General features: G+C 36.8%; 1 protein-coding gene and 1 long non-coding RNA gene across 2 annotated transcripts in view; both read right to left on the reverse strand.

Annotated features, from left to right (window-relative positions):
* LOC116782401 overlaps window positions 1-4961 on the reverse strand; it is a 110780-nt gene extending 105819 nt beyond the window's left edge. The window contains exons 1-2 of the long non-coding RNA XR_004355226.1: window positions 4907-4961; window positions 3674-3783 (exon numbers count right to left, since the gene is read on the reverse strand). This is a non-coding gene — a long non-coding RNA (uncharacterized LOC116782401). The remainder of the gene's footprint in view (window positions 1-3673; window positions 3784-4906) is intronic.
* Window positions 4962-13763: 8802 nt separating this feature from the next.
* NCAM2 (neural cell adhesion molecule 2) overlaps window positions 13764-16037 on the reverse strand; it is a 270479-nt gene continuing 268205 nt past the window's right edge. The window contains exon 18 of the mRNA XM_032679671.1: window positions 13764-14292. Within this exon, the coding sequence (XP_032535562.1) occupies window positions 14181-14292 (112 nt within the window). The 3' untranslated portion in view covers window positions 13764-14180. The remainder of the gene's footprint in view (window positions 14293-16037) is intronic.

The following is a 16037-nucleotide window of genomic DNA, read 5'->3' on the forward strand; positions in this document are numbered from 1 at the left end:
AACCTATTTATAAGCCAACAACCAATATAAAGCACCAACTGTGGGGTATACAGCTCTTCATTTTCTGCACACAGCTTTGTTCCCATCGGTGTGAGAGGAACCTCAGACACACTGCAGTATAAGGAATAGGTTATACCTGTGTAAACACAGATCTACTGAAAATAAGTGGAAGATGGAAGAGAAATCATGTAATGTGATTAAGTATTAAGAGTCAAGTGTCCATTACCCTTTCCCTTACCATGGAGTAAAGCACAACAGAACGAAAGCCTACTTCTAGACTCCTTAAATGTGGATTGAGTTGGGTTTTATTTGAAAAACAAAGCTTTGATAAAATTACCAGTGTTTCTGAATGCACTGAAACAATTTACTTTCCTTTGCTCTCAGTGGATTCCACAGCATCTGACATAGTCTTTCTAATTTTGGTTTTAATTGTAGGTGGTAAAATCTGTGATGGCTATTTAAACATACTAGGGACTGACTTAATTTACTTATGTCATGTTGGGACTTATGACAACCTATCTGGGATTTTTCATATTCTTATTTTCATTCTCATGCAACACTGGAAAGCTTAGGACAGATGGTTCATCTTTATAATACTGTAATTGAATGTGTATTATCTCAGATGTTTTGGCGGTTCTGGATGTCTGAGGAGGTTGGCTGGAAAAGAAGACAAGCTGGTACAATATTGTGATAAAAGGAAGCAATTATTATGTGCATTTCTGATATATTTTGTTTTGAGTGATGAATCAATCTTAATTCACGCACAGGCATAAATTTTTCTCACCGAAGGAATTAAACTGCTAAGAAAAAAAAACAAAGCAAACAATTCATATCTATCAGTCTGTACCTAACAAGCTGTAAACTTTTGCTTTGGGAAAATGCTGCCTCTTCATACTGTGACAGAGTAACATGCAGTGGAACATAAAAACAAGGAAGGAAAACTGTGCCTAGAGGCTGTAAGTTGTCTACATCCATCCAACTCAGATCTAATAAAACCTTTAGTTAAACTGTTATGATATTTTTTAACCAAAATAACAGATGAAATCCAGATATATGGTATATCTTCACTTACAACTTGAAATGTCTTTTAAAGTCAAGTATTATTCTTTGCAGTTCTAAATGCAGCACAATGTGATGGCACCTTGTGTACCAGTGAAGTGGCTCAAAGGGAGTAAAGGAAAGAGTTTGCAACAGTCATTGAAAGTTTCTGCTAAATTCTAACATATTCATGTTTACACATGCCAGCACCCACCCAAGAGACTGACAATTTCTCATTAACAGACTTTTAGTAAGAGGCAAATAAACAGTGATCAATTTGGCTATAAAGAAGACATGGGTCATAAATCAATTTTAGTGTGAGTGGGCACTGATTTCTAGAGTATTTTGTATTAATAAATACACTGGATTTTTTTCTAAACACCATTGGCTACAAGAAGGAAGCAAGTTCCATTACTATCATAGTAACATTACCTGCTGCAATACTTTCTGGGTTTTGGGAGGTTGTCACAGCCCATTTTGCTTCTAGAAAATGACAGCCTGGTTTGAACTAATTTGAAGTAATATGAGTGAGAGTTAGCAAAAAAATGTATACAAATAATCAAAGGTCCACAAATTAGCCATTTTTAAATAGGTCCTGTTATTTTAGGGTAGTAAAGAGATTTCTGAGACATATGCATTACATGACCATTCTGTAAACAGGTCTAATAAGAGCCAAGTAAACAGAAATCAATTTAAAAATAAACCAACCCTATTCCAAAAGCTAAATTTGTTCCACTAGAAATGGGAAGTCAAATAAGAACAATTAACCCCTTTATCACAGCTTCCTGCGATCACAGTAGTAGTGCACTGTGTACTAGAGGCCTAATCTATATTAGTATTATTATATTATCCACCATCATATCCTTTCCAAGTCCACCCACGTGAGAGGGCACATCTGTCCGAGGGAACAGTTGCTGAGAAAAAGCCAAGTACCACCAAAATCTTCTAAAGCACATTGTTATGATCTGGCTACTTGCTCAGCTAAATGAGTGCAGTTAAACCTATAAATTCTAACACAACCTGTCTGCCTGACACATTTTTGAAGCTGGAGCCCTGGAGATGTTATGACCACAAGCACGGTAAAAAAAGGAAGTCATACCATAGGATCATGAGTCAACAGATCCATGAGTGGTCCAAAGAAAAAAATCTGTGCACAGAAAAAGGAACAAAGGAAAAGCAGTATTCATGTTTGTCTTTTTTTACAATCAAGCTTGACAGAGACAAATTTACATAGAGGAATAAATGTCCAATTACAAAATTGAGATTAATCCATCTCTAAGGTTACTCTAAAAAAAAAAAAAATCCATAAAAAGACAAGATGCAGGGAATATGTTTTATCTGGACTAGGCAAAAAATTCCACCTCAGGTAGGGCTTTGTAGCATACCTAAGTGCTACATGGCTGTCAGAAGAATTAGTGAAATAGAGCCTGAGAGGAAGGAAATTAATTGTTTGCAGAAAAAAAGAAAAAGTTTTGGTTTAGTTCTCAATATTATAGGAATAGGTGCAGGTCAGAATGCTGAAGGAATATTTAGGAGAAAAAAACCAGCAAACAAACAAACAAAACCAAAGAAAACCTGAAACAAACAAGGAAAAGCCCTACCAAACCCCAAGAACACCACAATGAACAGCTTGGTTTAATACAATTTATCAATTGTACCTTTCAGTTACTCCCCTGTTAATCAAGGCTGAAGAATGGAAAAGGTGATAACATAGGGTTTACCCTTCTCTGCTTCCTTTCTGAAATATATCACCCTGCAGGCCCAACAGTTTCCACCAATATACCAAGGTAAGGCAGGAATGGGACTTCACAGAGAATTTGGGACAGCTACCATCAGTGTGCACACCCAGGAAGGCCATAATAGCCAAGCAGGAAATAAAGCCACTGTATGAAAGCCTTCCATTCACATTCAAAACTGGAAATAGAGTGACAAGTTATATCCAGAAAGTTATGAAGAATTAGGGTAAACGTCTTCTGACTTCACTGACTGGAGCTATCAGTGAAAAGCATCATATCAAGAACTCCACACACCCTCCAAAAATTATTTACACAGGCATCTGCCCACCCTCCCAACACTGCAAAGGTACCAACATTTCATTCTCCTCCACGTCAGCACGCTGGATATCTCTCTCACACTTGATTTTCTTTGTTTAAAAAGATAACTACTTTCTGCCAGCAAATTATATTTTTTTGGTCTCACTTAAACTTCTCACTTTTTTATTCTTATTTCTTTCACTAACTTTCTAATACATCTTTTGCCTAACTCTTCACTACTTTACTAAAGCTATTCTGATAATTCCATCACTCTTCCCACTCCTCTTCAGAGTAAAAGTGATTAAAAACTACTATACCCATAATTCCTGCCCCCAGTATAGATTTTCTATTGATTATTAAGTCAGCTTTCCCTCCTCTGGTTTTGGTTTTTTGTCTCGACTTTTTGTGCCTGTAATTCTGTTTCCACACCACCCTCAGCCCACCTGAGGATTTTAGATACTCCACTGACAGAAGCTGCAGCATCCAAACAACAAAGCTTGTTGTTTAACTAAAAGCTTCCCTGTTACAGTCCCTCTAACAATACCTTCTTTTCTCAGAAGCAAGAGAGGAAGATGTAACAGCACCTGAACATACTTACTTACCTCTGGGAAAGAGTGAAGTTGGGAGCACCAGCCATTGGCAAAATAGCCACACCACACCACACCTGCATCTGTTTAACCCCTTTAAACTTGTAGGGCTGCCCTCAAAAGGCCTAGTAAAGAAAAAAATCCTAGAATAAGTAAATTCTGCTGTTATAGATAGTAAAGAATTTTAAGATGGGTTATTTAAGATAACTCAGTGTGTTCTTTGCTGTCCTGGTTAAGTTGTTCTTTGTTAAGTTACTCAAGTATTTCCAGGGAAATTTGGGTGTTACAGTATAGGGAAGAAATTGTCTCTATTCTCTGAACAATAAATTAATTCATGGCTGCCCTTTCACACAGAAGTTACTGGCAACCCTTCAGAGCAATTTGTCTCAACAAACACCATAATATATCAAGACAGCAGCGTTTTTGAAGCCAACAAAGACATTCAGTTTCTCATAATTTGATAAAGAATTCATAATTCTTGAGGTGAAGTTAAAATATCACAATTATGGGTAATAGGTCTAGCTTGCCACTCTTATAGAGAATGCATCCTCTGCCCAGGATTTGGCTATTGCTTTCATGCTCAGACAGTGGTACCAACTCAAGTATTGAATGTGTGCTGAGAACTGAATGCTCCAATATGTTCAAATTCAAACACGCTAAAACTCCATGAAGCAGCAGGAAAAGATTCCTCCACCACAAACACAGCAAACCACCACTTTTAATCTAAGGTTTAAATCCAGCAAACAGTTTATGCTTGTTCTTGTATTTATTGCAAGCAGTTTCACTGAAATCAGTAAGATAAATGGGTCCATAAATCTTTAGCACAAAACGGCCAAGAGAGGGAAAAAAACATTACTCTTTCCTGGTAATTGATTTGCTCAATCCAAGCAACTATCACCCAAAATGGAAATGAGATCCTCTGATCCCTAATCCTGTGCTACAGCCTTTCTCTGTCAGTCTTCTGCTCTCCCACTTCAGACAAATTACGAACTACAAGGAGCTTATCTCCCAAAAATCTCACATAAAAGACAACAAAAGCAATCTACAAAGAATGTGATTTAGTTTACTTATGGCAGTATGCTTTTCTCAGCTGAGAATCATGCTTAACCTGAAATACTTGAATGATCAACATCTTATTGCTTTAACATGTCAGCAAATGGGCACTTAGCCAATTCCATCTCCAAAACCTTTTTTTTTTTTTCCCCTTCTAGACCTTTAACTCAACCTGAGAATATAAAATCTTCTTACCTCTCTGTGAATTTCCTCCCTTACTTTCGGAGCCCTGGCATCCCCGACTGGCCCTGCCCACCCCTGAAGCTCCCCCCCCCCAGCTTACCCACAACTCCTATCAGCTTCCAGGGCCATCAGCCCTTGCCCAGCTGTGCTGACAGACCACGTGGATCGTGGCTTCTTGGGCTAATTTTGACCCTGCATCCCCCACTATGGGGTCCCTGGGCATGAGGCTGCCCTGCTCCTGGGCTGAGGATGGTGGTAGAGACCCTGGCTGCCAAACCCTCCCAGATTCCCCCCATGGGTCCCCCAGCAGCCCAGTGGTCAGGGATCTGCCAGACATTGTGGCACTTTGACAGTGGTTATCTTTCAACAGCATCAGGGGACTTGAATACTAAGCTCTAGCTGCTTTGTGGGGCTTTGGGGTATTTTTACTTAGTGGAGTTAGCAAATTAATCAGTAATCAATAGAGTGGCTCCTATACTTTATGCCTCTACATTACTGCTTCCCTCTCATGCCCGTATCCAGCAGATAGAGTAGTGTCTTCAGAGGCCCTGGACTGATGCTGAAATTAAACTCTCAGAAAACAATCAAACGCTTTCCTTGGTCAACTGTTCAGCATGTTCATGTCACCATCCTTCAGCATAACACAAAAAACATGGATGTTTTAGCTTAAGGAGTTTATGTTGCCTTGAAGAATACAAACTTATTGTATGCAAAAAAGTGCATGGCAATGATATTATAGCTGTGTATTACATCACCAGATTATACAAGTGGGTTTTATATGTTTTCCTTTACTCAAAAGAAGCAAAAATCATACTTTTCAGAGTACATGCCTTTTAATTTTTTTAAGGGTACTACTTTCTGCTGATATATACCTTTTAGAGAGAAGGATAGAACAAATACTGCAGCTGGACATGTCATGAATACCAAGAAGGAAAGAACCATTACTCCAGTGCAACAATTAACACTTGCATCCCATTAGGGAATGGTCTCATTACAAAACTTGTCTATAATTAAAACCTTTGCATAGGAAACCTCTAATGTACATCACCACTTTCACCTTGTGAAAATTCACACAGTAGTTTGAATTTCAGTGCAAGCACCCTGTCGATTAAATGTGCACACTATGTGTGTCATTACTTTCTCCAAATTCTTTTTTTCTAAAATACATATGTAATTCATAAATCCTTTTGAAAGCAATTCTTAAAACAAATTAATTTTTATTTATTATGGACTTGGAAATTGTAATGGCAGTACATAGCAACTTCTCATTTCTTGGGGTTAAAGGCTGTTTAGCCCTTCAGACACAAGTAAATCATAAAAGTTTTTTTTCCCTGATCTATGATAAAAATAAGTGCCAGAGTAAAACTCATTCATCATGTTATGGTCTAAGACAATGAAACTCCTTTTTAAACTTTAAAATAATAAGATGTCATTTCTCCCTCACTAGTTTAGTCCTAAAAGATGGCATCTGCTTAGCAGAAAAATCTTTTCTTTTTCATTAAAAACATTTTGTCCACCTTATCATCGGATTGCCTGAAAGAATTCTACAAATGTGTGCTTAACCTGATCACCCTCCTGCCAGATGTAGTTCATTCTGCTTTCTCAGCAACACCACTGACAATATTTATATTGGCTCCAACTGATACGTTTCATTTCTTTGTTTAATCAGACTGCAGGACAGTATTATCTTTTTTCCCTAAAAAAAAAAAAAAATTTGCAGAAGTTAAAAGTATGACACTAAGCTCAATTTAGAGGTTTAGCTTTTTTAGGAAGTGTTTAATAAAACACCAAAGAAGTTTTAACCATATCCCCAACAACAAGCATTTTCCACATAGGAATGAGTTTACAAACACAGTTTGTTTTTCAGGATCTGCTAGGTCTCAAATGAAAACGTTAGTAATCAAGAATCAGTGTGGCACATTTTTGTCCATTTCATTTTGGAGTTTTTTTGGTCCAGTGCTATCTGTGACCAATTTAGGAATGACATGGATAAACAAATTGTCCTTATCAAGGTACCTGAATATAATTTTAAGTATTTTATCTTGTATTTCAAGTAACATCTGAATCACATGAGAGGATGATATATTGTGACAAGGCTGAATTCTAAAAGGTTGAATCTGTTTCTGAAGATGTCATACATTATCTTTCCGTTATCAGTAGTTTGCAATAGTTGCATTTACTGCTCATCTGTAAATTAAAGGGGGAACCTGTCCTGCAGACAGTGCACTGAACTGACTGACTCTCAAGATACCTGACCTAAATTTGTGCATCATTTGAGGAAGTCTGTTTATTTTCTGAGCAAGAAACATGACTATATGAAAAATTTTCTGTAGTGTACTGATGTTAACAGGACACTGAACAAGTTCTCACGCTCAGTTTTTCAATACAAAGAGGTATTTTTGTTATTTGTTAATGGTGCCACTGACACTTAGGGAAACACATGCCTAAGACATCTGCAAGGTCAGAGCTGAAGGGTGTGTTGAAGGAAGAAGATACAGCTGTGAAGATTTTGTTGGGTAGAACAATATATTTCCCCTATATATGGCCCCTCCTTTCTTAGGCTGGTGTGGTTTTTTAGAGCTTAGGTGGCACTCAGAAAGCTGATTCTTAGGCATGAATACACAATCTAGTAAGTTTCTCTTAGGTTACTTCATTTTATTGGTGGTAAAAAGGAGATTTTGCACTGCCATTTCAGGGGAGTGCCTGGGCTGTATTCTCTGAGGTGTGCTTTGCCCATCTTCCATCTTACTGGAATACAAACCAGCACTGCAGTAAAAGCCCATTGCATTGTAGACTATGCCCAACCTGTTACCATCAGCTCCTGGTGGTGCTAACACAGTTACAAGACTTCTGGAAGGTTCAAGGTTTGGCAAAATAAGGAGCTTCTGCTGATAATATCTTTTTCTGGCATATCCTAAATACCTTTAAAATGTTGCACTTGTATGGAAAAAAGGAATATTATCTATCAACACTAACACTTAGGGGGCTGATCATAATGGGCCTCAAGCTCAGGATGCTACAATAGATGTATTTTGACAGAAAAGAGAATAATAAATTGTAGGTCTGTGTGAGCATTTTTCAGTACTTCTATAAAGAGGGTAAAATAATTGATATGTTTCTTTTTGGCAATGACTCCTAATGAATCAGACATCTTGACAGAAAGACACTTAGCAAAAATAAATGTAACTACAACACTTCATTAAAGTAAAAGTATCTTTACTATTAATATACAAATGGTGAAGAGTGACAAATAATTGATATACTTTAAGCCATACTTTCAATGTCTTTCATAAATACAAAACCAGCATCTGCGATATTACTTCTTTTTACAGTATAGAGATATATATATATACACAGCATTTCATAGGGACATAAGATTCTGAAACAATAAACAAACTAGCTCCAGTGGTAGCTAACTTATCAATATATATTTCAGGTGGCATATATCGCAAGTGGGCTGTTGACAACATGTGGAATAACAAAAACATATATGGTATGCTTTAGCTTGTACTGTACACAGCATACAATACGTACCGAGTGCTCATTGTAGCAGGAAAGCTTTTTTTTTGTTTTCTTTTAAAACTTTGTCTAAGTAGTTCAAAATTCTTAGTGAGAACTCTACACCACGAGCAACAAAATTATCTTCTGGGGGGGGTTGACTGCTTTGTGTATTTGTCACTGCTCTATAGAGGCTCTGAGGGTTTGTTTTCCCTTCCTCCAACCCTGCATTTTAGCTTTTAAAATAATGCAGCCTAATTACATGGTAGGGCTAAAGGATACAGCAGGGTTAATGTTCCCTCTTCGCTGGTTTTCACAGCTCACAGTGCCCTGCCTTTTGGCAATGCCCTTCAGCAGCCTCTCCTGCTTCAGTAGCTCCCCATTTCCCCTGTCAATGCTAACGAGAGGCGCTCCCGGTATCCAAGCCCTCTCTTGGCTCATTCTTTGGCACCCGTTCTCTCTGGAAGTTGCTTTCCTGAACTCTGTTGGCACTGCATCTGGTCATCCCGCCCGCGCCCGATCTCACCTGTGACTTAAAAGCTGCCAATACAAATTTGGCAATAAATATTTATCTCATTTCTCTGGGCTAAAAATGGCCAATATTCAAGTTTGAAAGTCAAACATCATGAGGCTCTCAAAGCCTGTTAAGAGAAAAGATAGACTGCTAAACTGTAATTTCTCAGAACCTGATCCAAGGCCAAATTTGTAAGGCTTCTTTTTAGCTCAGGTTCAAATAAATTGATATAAGAACACATCTATATGTGCAGTAGAAATACTTAAAACTTATCACTTAAGATCACTTAAAACTTAGTCAGTGGTTTCCCCCCACTACTAAAGAACTGCTGTCAAGTGGACAGGCTACTTCAGGAACTGATATGAAAAAATCTGAAAAAAAAGGGGGTGGATCCTTTTTAAAAAAGATTTATTTAGCCATGGTAGATTTTCATTGATCAGAACAATTATCTGAAGCTAAACAAAGGGATTTAAGAAGAAGCACTAATTTGTAGAATGTTTTCATCCTCACCTGAAGAAGCGTCACAATCACAATGAATTATTTAAAGAGATGTTTTCTTTCTGGACATATGGTAAAGTATTGGAAAAAAACTGTCATCAGATATTCTATCACCATTTCCTGATCAGTACAAACACCTGATAGAAAAACCCCCTCTGTGCAAAATGTTAGCAGGAGCCTGGTGGGACATTTAAGTTCCACTTACACCTAGAAGCAACTTGATCAGCTGAGGACAAGCAGAGTCTCACTGAGGTGGATGGATGGATGAAATTCAGGCCCTGCTGAAGTAATTTTGTGTCTTACAGCCCAGCAACACCTGGATTACAGTGTGGCCCGTCCTACAGCACCCTCAGCACCCTCCATAGGTCAATTCATAACAGGGGTCCTGAGCTTTTCCAGTAAAAGGCCTTTATGGAGGTCCTTTAACTGGGAGTGAATATCATCTCTTAGACACAACTACGCTACCAAGCTGTTACTTCCCGTGACAGCTTACCCAGTGATGGTGAGGCTGCAAATGACTGCGAAACAAATGTTCACTCCAGTTTTTCTCCAGGGGTAAAACGGTGGGAAGATGCTCCACATCAGCTTTCAGATTTGAGAAAAGTTTTTAATAATTTAGGTCTAAGCACTTAAATAGAACTAAGGAGACTTTCTGTCTGACTCTTCAACTTGATAAATTGGTCAAAACACCCCCGCACATCCACCATGTGCTCCATCTACTTGAAAGTTTTCAGCAGTAATACACCCACTATGACCCTCCATGAAATTGTGATCTCAATTGATTTTTTGCAATTTTTGTGTTCAAAGTATTTACGTGACTTGACAATAGTATCTCCAGTTTAATGTTACGGTAAAGCTTTCAATTATTTTAAACAGGCTTTGTAGACAAATTATTGAAGATTTTTCTTTAATAAAGCAGAGTGGCATGCTATCAAAAGGCACAAATACATTTCCATTATCTGGTCTAGGAAACAGAAAAAAAAATGGCATGATGATTATACTACAGTTTGATGATTGGCACTTAAATAAATAATAAAAGTAATTACCATCATAAAAAAGAAAGCCACTTTTTTTTTTGGATGAACATCAATGCAGAGGCTGAAGACAGCAGGTGGAATTTACTACACCAGGGACTGTTGTCAAACAGCCTTTGTAGATGACGGTCACTGTGTAAATACGTTGTAAATCTAGAAGAGATAGAAAGAAGGCCCAGTCCTGCAAGTTCTCCTATGAAAATACATCCATCTTCCTGCTCACATCCACCCCACTGGTGTCAGTGAATTGCCATATGTGGGGTGGGTTCAGCCACATAAAATTTCTTGCAAGACTGAGGCCTAAATAAATTAATCTTTGTCACATTAGGCATTAGCATCACCAGAATAGTAAATATTTTTAAAACCACAAAAAAACTTATAAGTCAAAAAACCCAAATAAACGAACAAAACCAAGAAAAACCTCTCCAGGGTACATTCATATACTAAATTGTAAACTATTAATTAAAACTTTGTTACTATTGTGGTAAATCAGAAAGGAGGTCTACAAAAAAAATATAACAAGGAGTTCTAATTAATTTACTTAATTGTACTCCTTACCTTTTTTGTTGAAAGAGATTGTCACTGCCACATTTCATATCAGTAATAATTTCAATGGCTCCCTCCCACCCTTGTCCCTGGAGTATGTTAGTTTAACAATTCAGATTACTTTTACAAATAGTTATATTTTGTCAACTCTTCTGACATTTCATACTAACACTTAAAATTACTTTTAGACAGTAAAAGTGACATTTACAGATATCTGTTTGTTGTGTTGTTTTTTTTTTTTTTTAGTCTAGAATAGGAAAAGGAAATAAACAAATGTTGTTATTTCAGTTCTACACATATCTTACAAATTACTATGAGCTGTCCCTCATTTGGAAATATTTGCAAATATCAGTGTTTTTCAGCATTCTTTCATAGAGTTTGGCTTTCTCCTGCACAGCAAGAGTCAAAGCAATCAGACAGGAAATAGAACTGTTTTACTCAGCCCTCACATAGCCCAGCTGGCAAGAGGCATAACAGCAAGAAGAAATTAAATACTCCTGGAAACAGCTTTTGGTTTGTAAACCAATATAATGGGAAATGCTTTTACTTTGAATATTGAAATAATTTTGTGGGATATTTTGCTTGTAAAGAGTAACACAGGCATAGTAGTAATAAATGTGCTGACAAGATCTTTTAAATCTTCTAATTCCTTCATATTGGAATTAGAGGCCATATTAGAGGGAAAAAAAAATAAGAAAAAAAACCCCACCAATATATGTCCATGATTTTTGTGTATGTGTGCATAAGTCCAACTAAAGAAGTACTAAAATTTGAAATGCATCTGCAGTTGAGCCTGGACAGTGTTACTTCTGCCCACATTGTATAGGCAGCTTCTTGTGCAACTGCTGAGGCTGGCTTCAGGAAAAGCACTATTTGCCTGGGGAGGATTGACTTATGTGGATATACATGGCACCACCTTTGTGATAGCAGGTAGAAGATCAAGGATGTCTCCTACCTTCATCCTCACCCTGGAAAAAGTATTGTGTGAGAGGATGTTCAGCCACACCAACCACATTGTTCTCAAGTGCCGGAATTGCCCAGGTCCCTTCCTGGCATTTTGATAGAGCAAATACATACTTTGTACAAAGAATATATATTCATATATATAAATAAGACAACTGGTTCTCTTAATTATAGGTTAGGGGGCAGTTCAGCTCACTGTGTACTCAGAAAGGAACAGAACAGAAATCTGACAGACAAGCAGCTCTTTGGTGGTACTGCCTGCTCAGATGTGGAACAACAGTGAGAGGTCATAAAGGAATGTCTTAATCTTTCTTCACCCAGAATTAGTGCCTTAGCATTAGAGAAACTTCCTTACAGCAATTTTGAATTATTATCTTCCATGACTTTCATCTCACATTGCTATCCCCTCTTACCCATTCTTTCACTTTGGTACTAGTTTTGTAAGAGCTTGTCTTCTCGTCCTAACCACACCAGTGGCATGCCTCTGTCCTCAGCTACTTGGTTCATTGCACTATTTCCCAAAGTGAGGGAAAGTTGTAAAAAAACCCCATAAAATAACCTGGGTTTGAAAAATAAGAAAGATCTAATAATTAAATATCCTCCTCAGCTCTTTCAAATGCACTTAAGCTTGGGTTAACAAGAAGGGTATTATGACATTTCCCTCAAATTTAAGGACATCCTTTTACAATTCACTTTCAGCTTTACTGCACAAAAGACAACAAGTGTAAGAACTTCAAATATGAGCAGAATTCAGATATAGCATGGACACAAAACAATTTGCTGAGCAAAGCTACACTTAAACCTCAGGCATGACTTAGATGTGGAAAATCCACAAAGTACTCCACCATTTACTCCTGACAAGTAGAACTTTTCAATCTAGTTTCCTATATGGTTATCTACTTCTTCCAAGCAAGACTTTGAAGAGTTTGGTAGGTGTGGATACACTATGTTGCAATGGAAACAAACTATATTGTTCCAATTAGTGATTAATCAATGATACTAAATACGAATGAATTTTGCATCAAATAAATCTGTCAAATTTCAAAGTGGGGCATGTTGACCAGAATAATAAAAAGGAATATCTTGAGGAAAGCTTAACAGGGAAAAAAATGAATTTGGTTGAATATAAGACTGCATTAAGTTAATAATTTAATACTGTTCCTAACTGTTAAGGCAAAGTCTACCTTTCCATCTGTTCTTACATCTTATTTGTTAAGACAAAGAGTATCACAAAGGAAATCACAAAGGAACAACTGCTGTTTCAATAAGGCTAACTTGAACGTTTTATGCACTGATTTGGGGAGAAAATGTATCTATTTCACTAAAACACAGTTTCATCCCCCAACTAAATGGTTTGAACTAAGAGCAAAATGAATATTCTATATGTATAAATATGGTGGGACAAATATTGTAACTTTTCATTTGAAGACAAGATTATGATTAAAAACGAGTTTTCTTTCCACACCTTTGCTGCATTTTAGTTCACATGTGACCTCCAAAACTTTAATACAGAAAACCTGAAGCACTGAAAATCCAATCCTGGAGTCTTTCAGAGTCACACTCATGTAGTTAGGATGAGGCCAATATACCATTACAAAACAGTTACCAATTTTATTTATATCCATATATACCATCATGGTTATCGGCTTTTCATTTTACTGTAGAACCCAGGTGAAACTGCAGGTGGACTTGCCTTTGTGTTGAAGAGTGGTTTTTTTGTTTACTTCAAGTGATAATCACAGCTGGAATGACTACTGAGTATCTGCCAGTGCTAAGGTCTTAAAGGTTATACTGAAACTGTTTTTCTTTTCTTTTCAAAGGCAACCTAAACTTTAATTTTATTATAAATGGAAATAAATACAGTAGCATATGGCACTTTATGTGTGTAGCTTGCACTGTAAGATCTGGAGAGACCTGATATGCTCTTTGTGGCTAGGGGTGCTCTGCAACTTTTCTTCTAAATAGGCATAATTTTTCACAAAATAAATTACAGTTCTTATTCTGCGGATTTGTCAAATTTATACCATGGGACTTGGTGTCAGCAAAACTACATACTAAAACCATTAACAAAAAAATAGAAAGAAACTGTAGACAGGAACTGTTTCATCATATGTACACACGTACTAACTATTCCAAGCTTAAGTTTCCCAAGAAATTAAGGTCAGCTGTAAAGTTTTGGTCACGGGATTACTTCAATCCAAATGCATTATCCAGACAGCTGTAGTTTATCTTATTATGCTTTGCTATCATCTTCTTTTGACTGGATGATGTCATTAGCAACTTTGATTTCTATGGTTTCTGGATTTAAAGCTTCTTTGCCATTTTCCTCCTTTAGTGGCAGTTTCCTATCAGAAAAAAAAGAAATCACGATAAGACATAAATAACACAATCTGGAATTTAAGTCTTTAACATATGTATGACTTACACAGTTCGCAGTGTTTCTAAAACCATAACTTATTGAAAATAATATGTAACTATTTTATTATGTGCACTGGCATTCTTTACTTTTAAAGAAATCCATGTTAACCCTTTCTATTTCTACAAAGCCATGAGAAGCTAAATGTCACATGATAAGAACATTGCTGCTACCTAAAATGCAGTTTCTTCAATAAGACAAAATTAAAAATAGAATGTCAAATAACTTGACCCAAGACAGCACAGAGATATGTGTTCCATAGGACACTGTGGAACACCTACAGTCCAGCTTTTTGCTGAATCTGGATTAAACTCTTTTTTAATGTCTGTTTCTTAATGTAAATTCAGTTGTACACAAAAGAACACAGCTATCATTGGAGATTATACCAAGACATAGGTAAAGAACTTATAGTGCATAGTTATTTAGAAGCTTCTACAATTAATTTTCGTAGATCACACAATATAGCTTCATTAATAACTTACAACTCTTCTAAGACCAACTTAGTGAAAACTCTGAGGATTTTTATGATTCTTAATACCAATGGCAAAAGAATCCCCACCCTTTTGAATGTGATTTCATTCGAAAAGATCTTGAAAATCATTGATTTCTTACTGCCAGTAATTAGCTATCAAAAAATATAGCTGTCAAAAGATATATGGATTACTGAGATGCTCCTGTAATAATGTCTCCTGGGCATAATAGCTGTTAATTGTGATTCCAGTTCGGGTTTGCATATGCCTTTTTTATTCATAATAACTGTTAAATCTTTCAGTAAATTTCCACTGTGATTGCTTTGATGTCCCAAAGAGCAATAAAATGTTCAAAATCTGTCTGAGGAATCCCTTAGGAATGTCTTGTAATAACAGTGTTCAATGACAGCAAATAAAACAATACCCAAATTCCCAGCCTTATGAAATTTAAGCCACCTGAAAAGAACTAAGAAAGATGCTGTTTATGTGGAGGTTAAACAGTGAGCACAACCCATATCTGAGTGAAATCAAAGAGAAGACTAACTTGTTCTGTTACAGTAAAATACATGGGGTGTATTATCAGCTGTCTGGCTCTGAGCACAGAGGGAGGTCCCTACTAATTGAGTGTTTCCTTGGCACACCCAAGGGAAGCAGATTTCAGCCCACAACAGGACGGCTGAATGAATAGAAACAACAGAATCAAAACAAACGTTTTTAACAGAGGATTAAACACTGGGGCAGAGGAGGTGCAGCTCGTGAGATGCATTTCAGGTGAGCAGGCACATGTGTCAAAGATCTGATAAACTACCATTAAAAAAAGGAAAAAAAAAGATCTAATTTAATCTAGTTTTAATAAAGGCACAGTAATTTTTCAAAAGATGGTGCTGAAAGGGAGGAAATATTTAGTCAAAGTAAAAACTGGGCAATTGACAGAATATGCTGTGTGGAAATTTAAATAAATGGGTCAAAGTGGATTAAGAATGTGTTACAAATAATTTCAAATGACTTGAAATAGGAAGGTTTGCTAGAACCCTATTGAAGGATATGAGGCATCACTAAAATCCATGTTCATACAAACATGATCAAATTTGCCTTGGTTTACATAAAAATGAGGAATAACAAAGAAAAAAGAACTACAAATAAATAAAAAATTTTAGTCCTCAAAACTTTCCTCATCACAAAGTCCACGCAGCACTCTTTGACC

This window comes from Chiroxiphia lanceolata, chromosome 2, assembly GCF_009829145.1.
Source record: "Chiroxiphia lanceolata isolate bChiLan1 chromosome 2, bChiLan1.pri, whole genome shotgun sequence".
NCBI classification, from domain to species: Eukaryota; Metazoa; Chordata; class Aves; order Passeriformes; family Pipridae; genus Chiroxiphia; species Chiroxiphia lanceolata.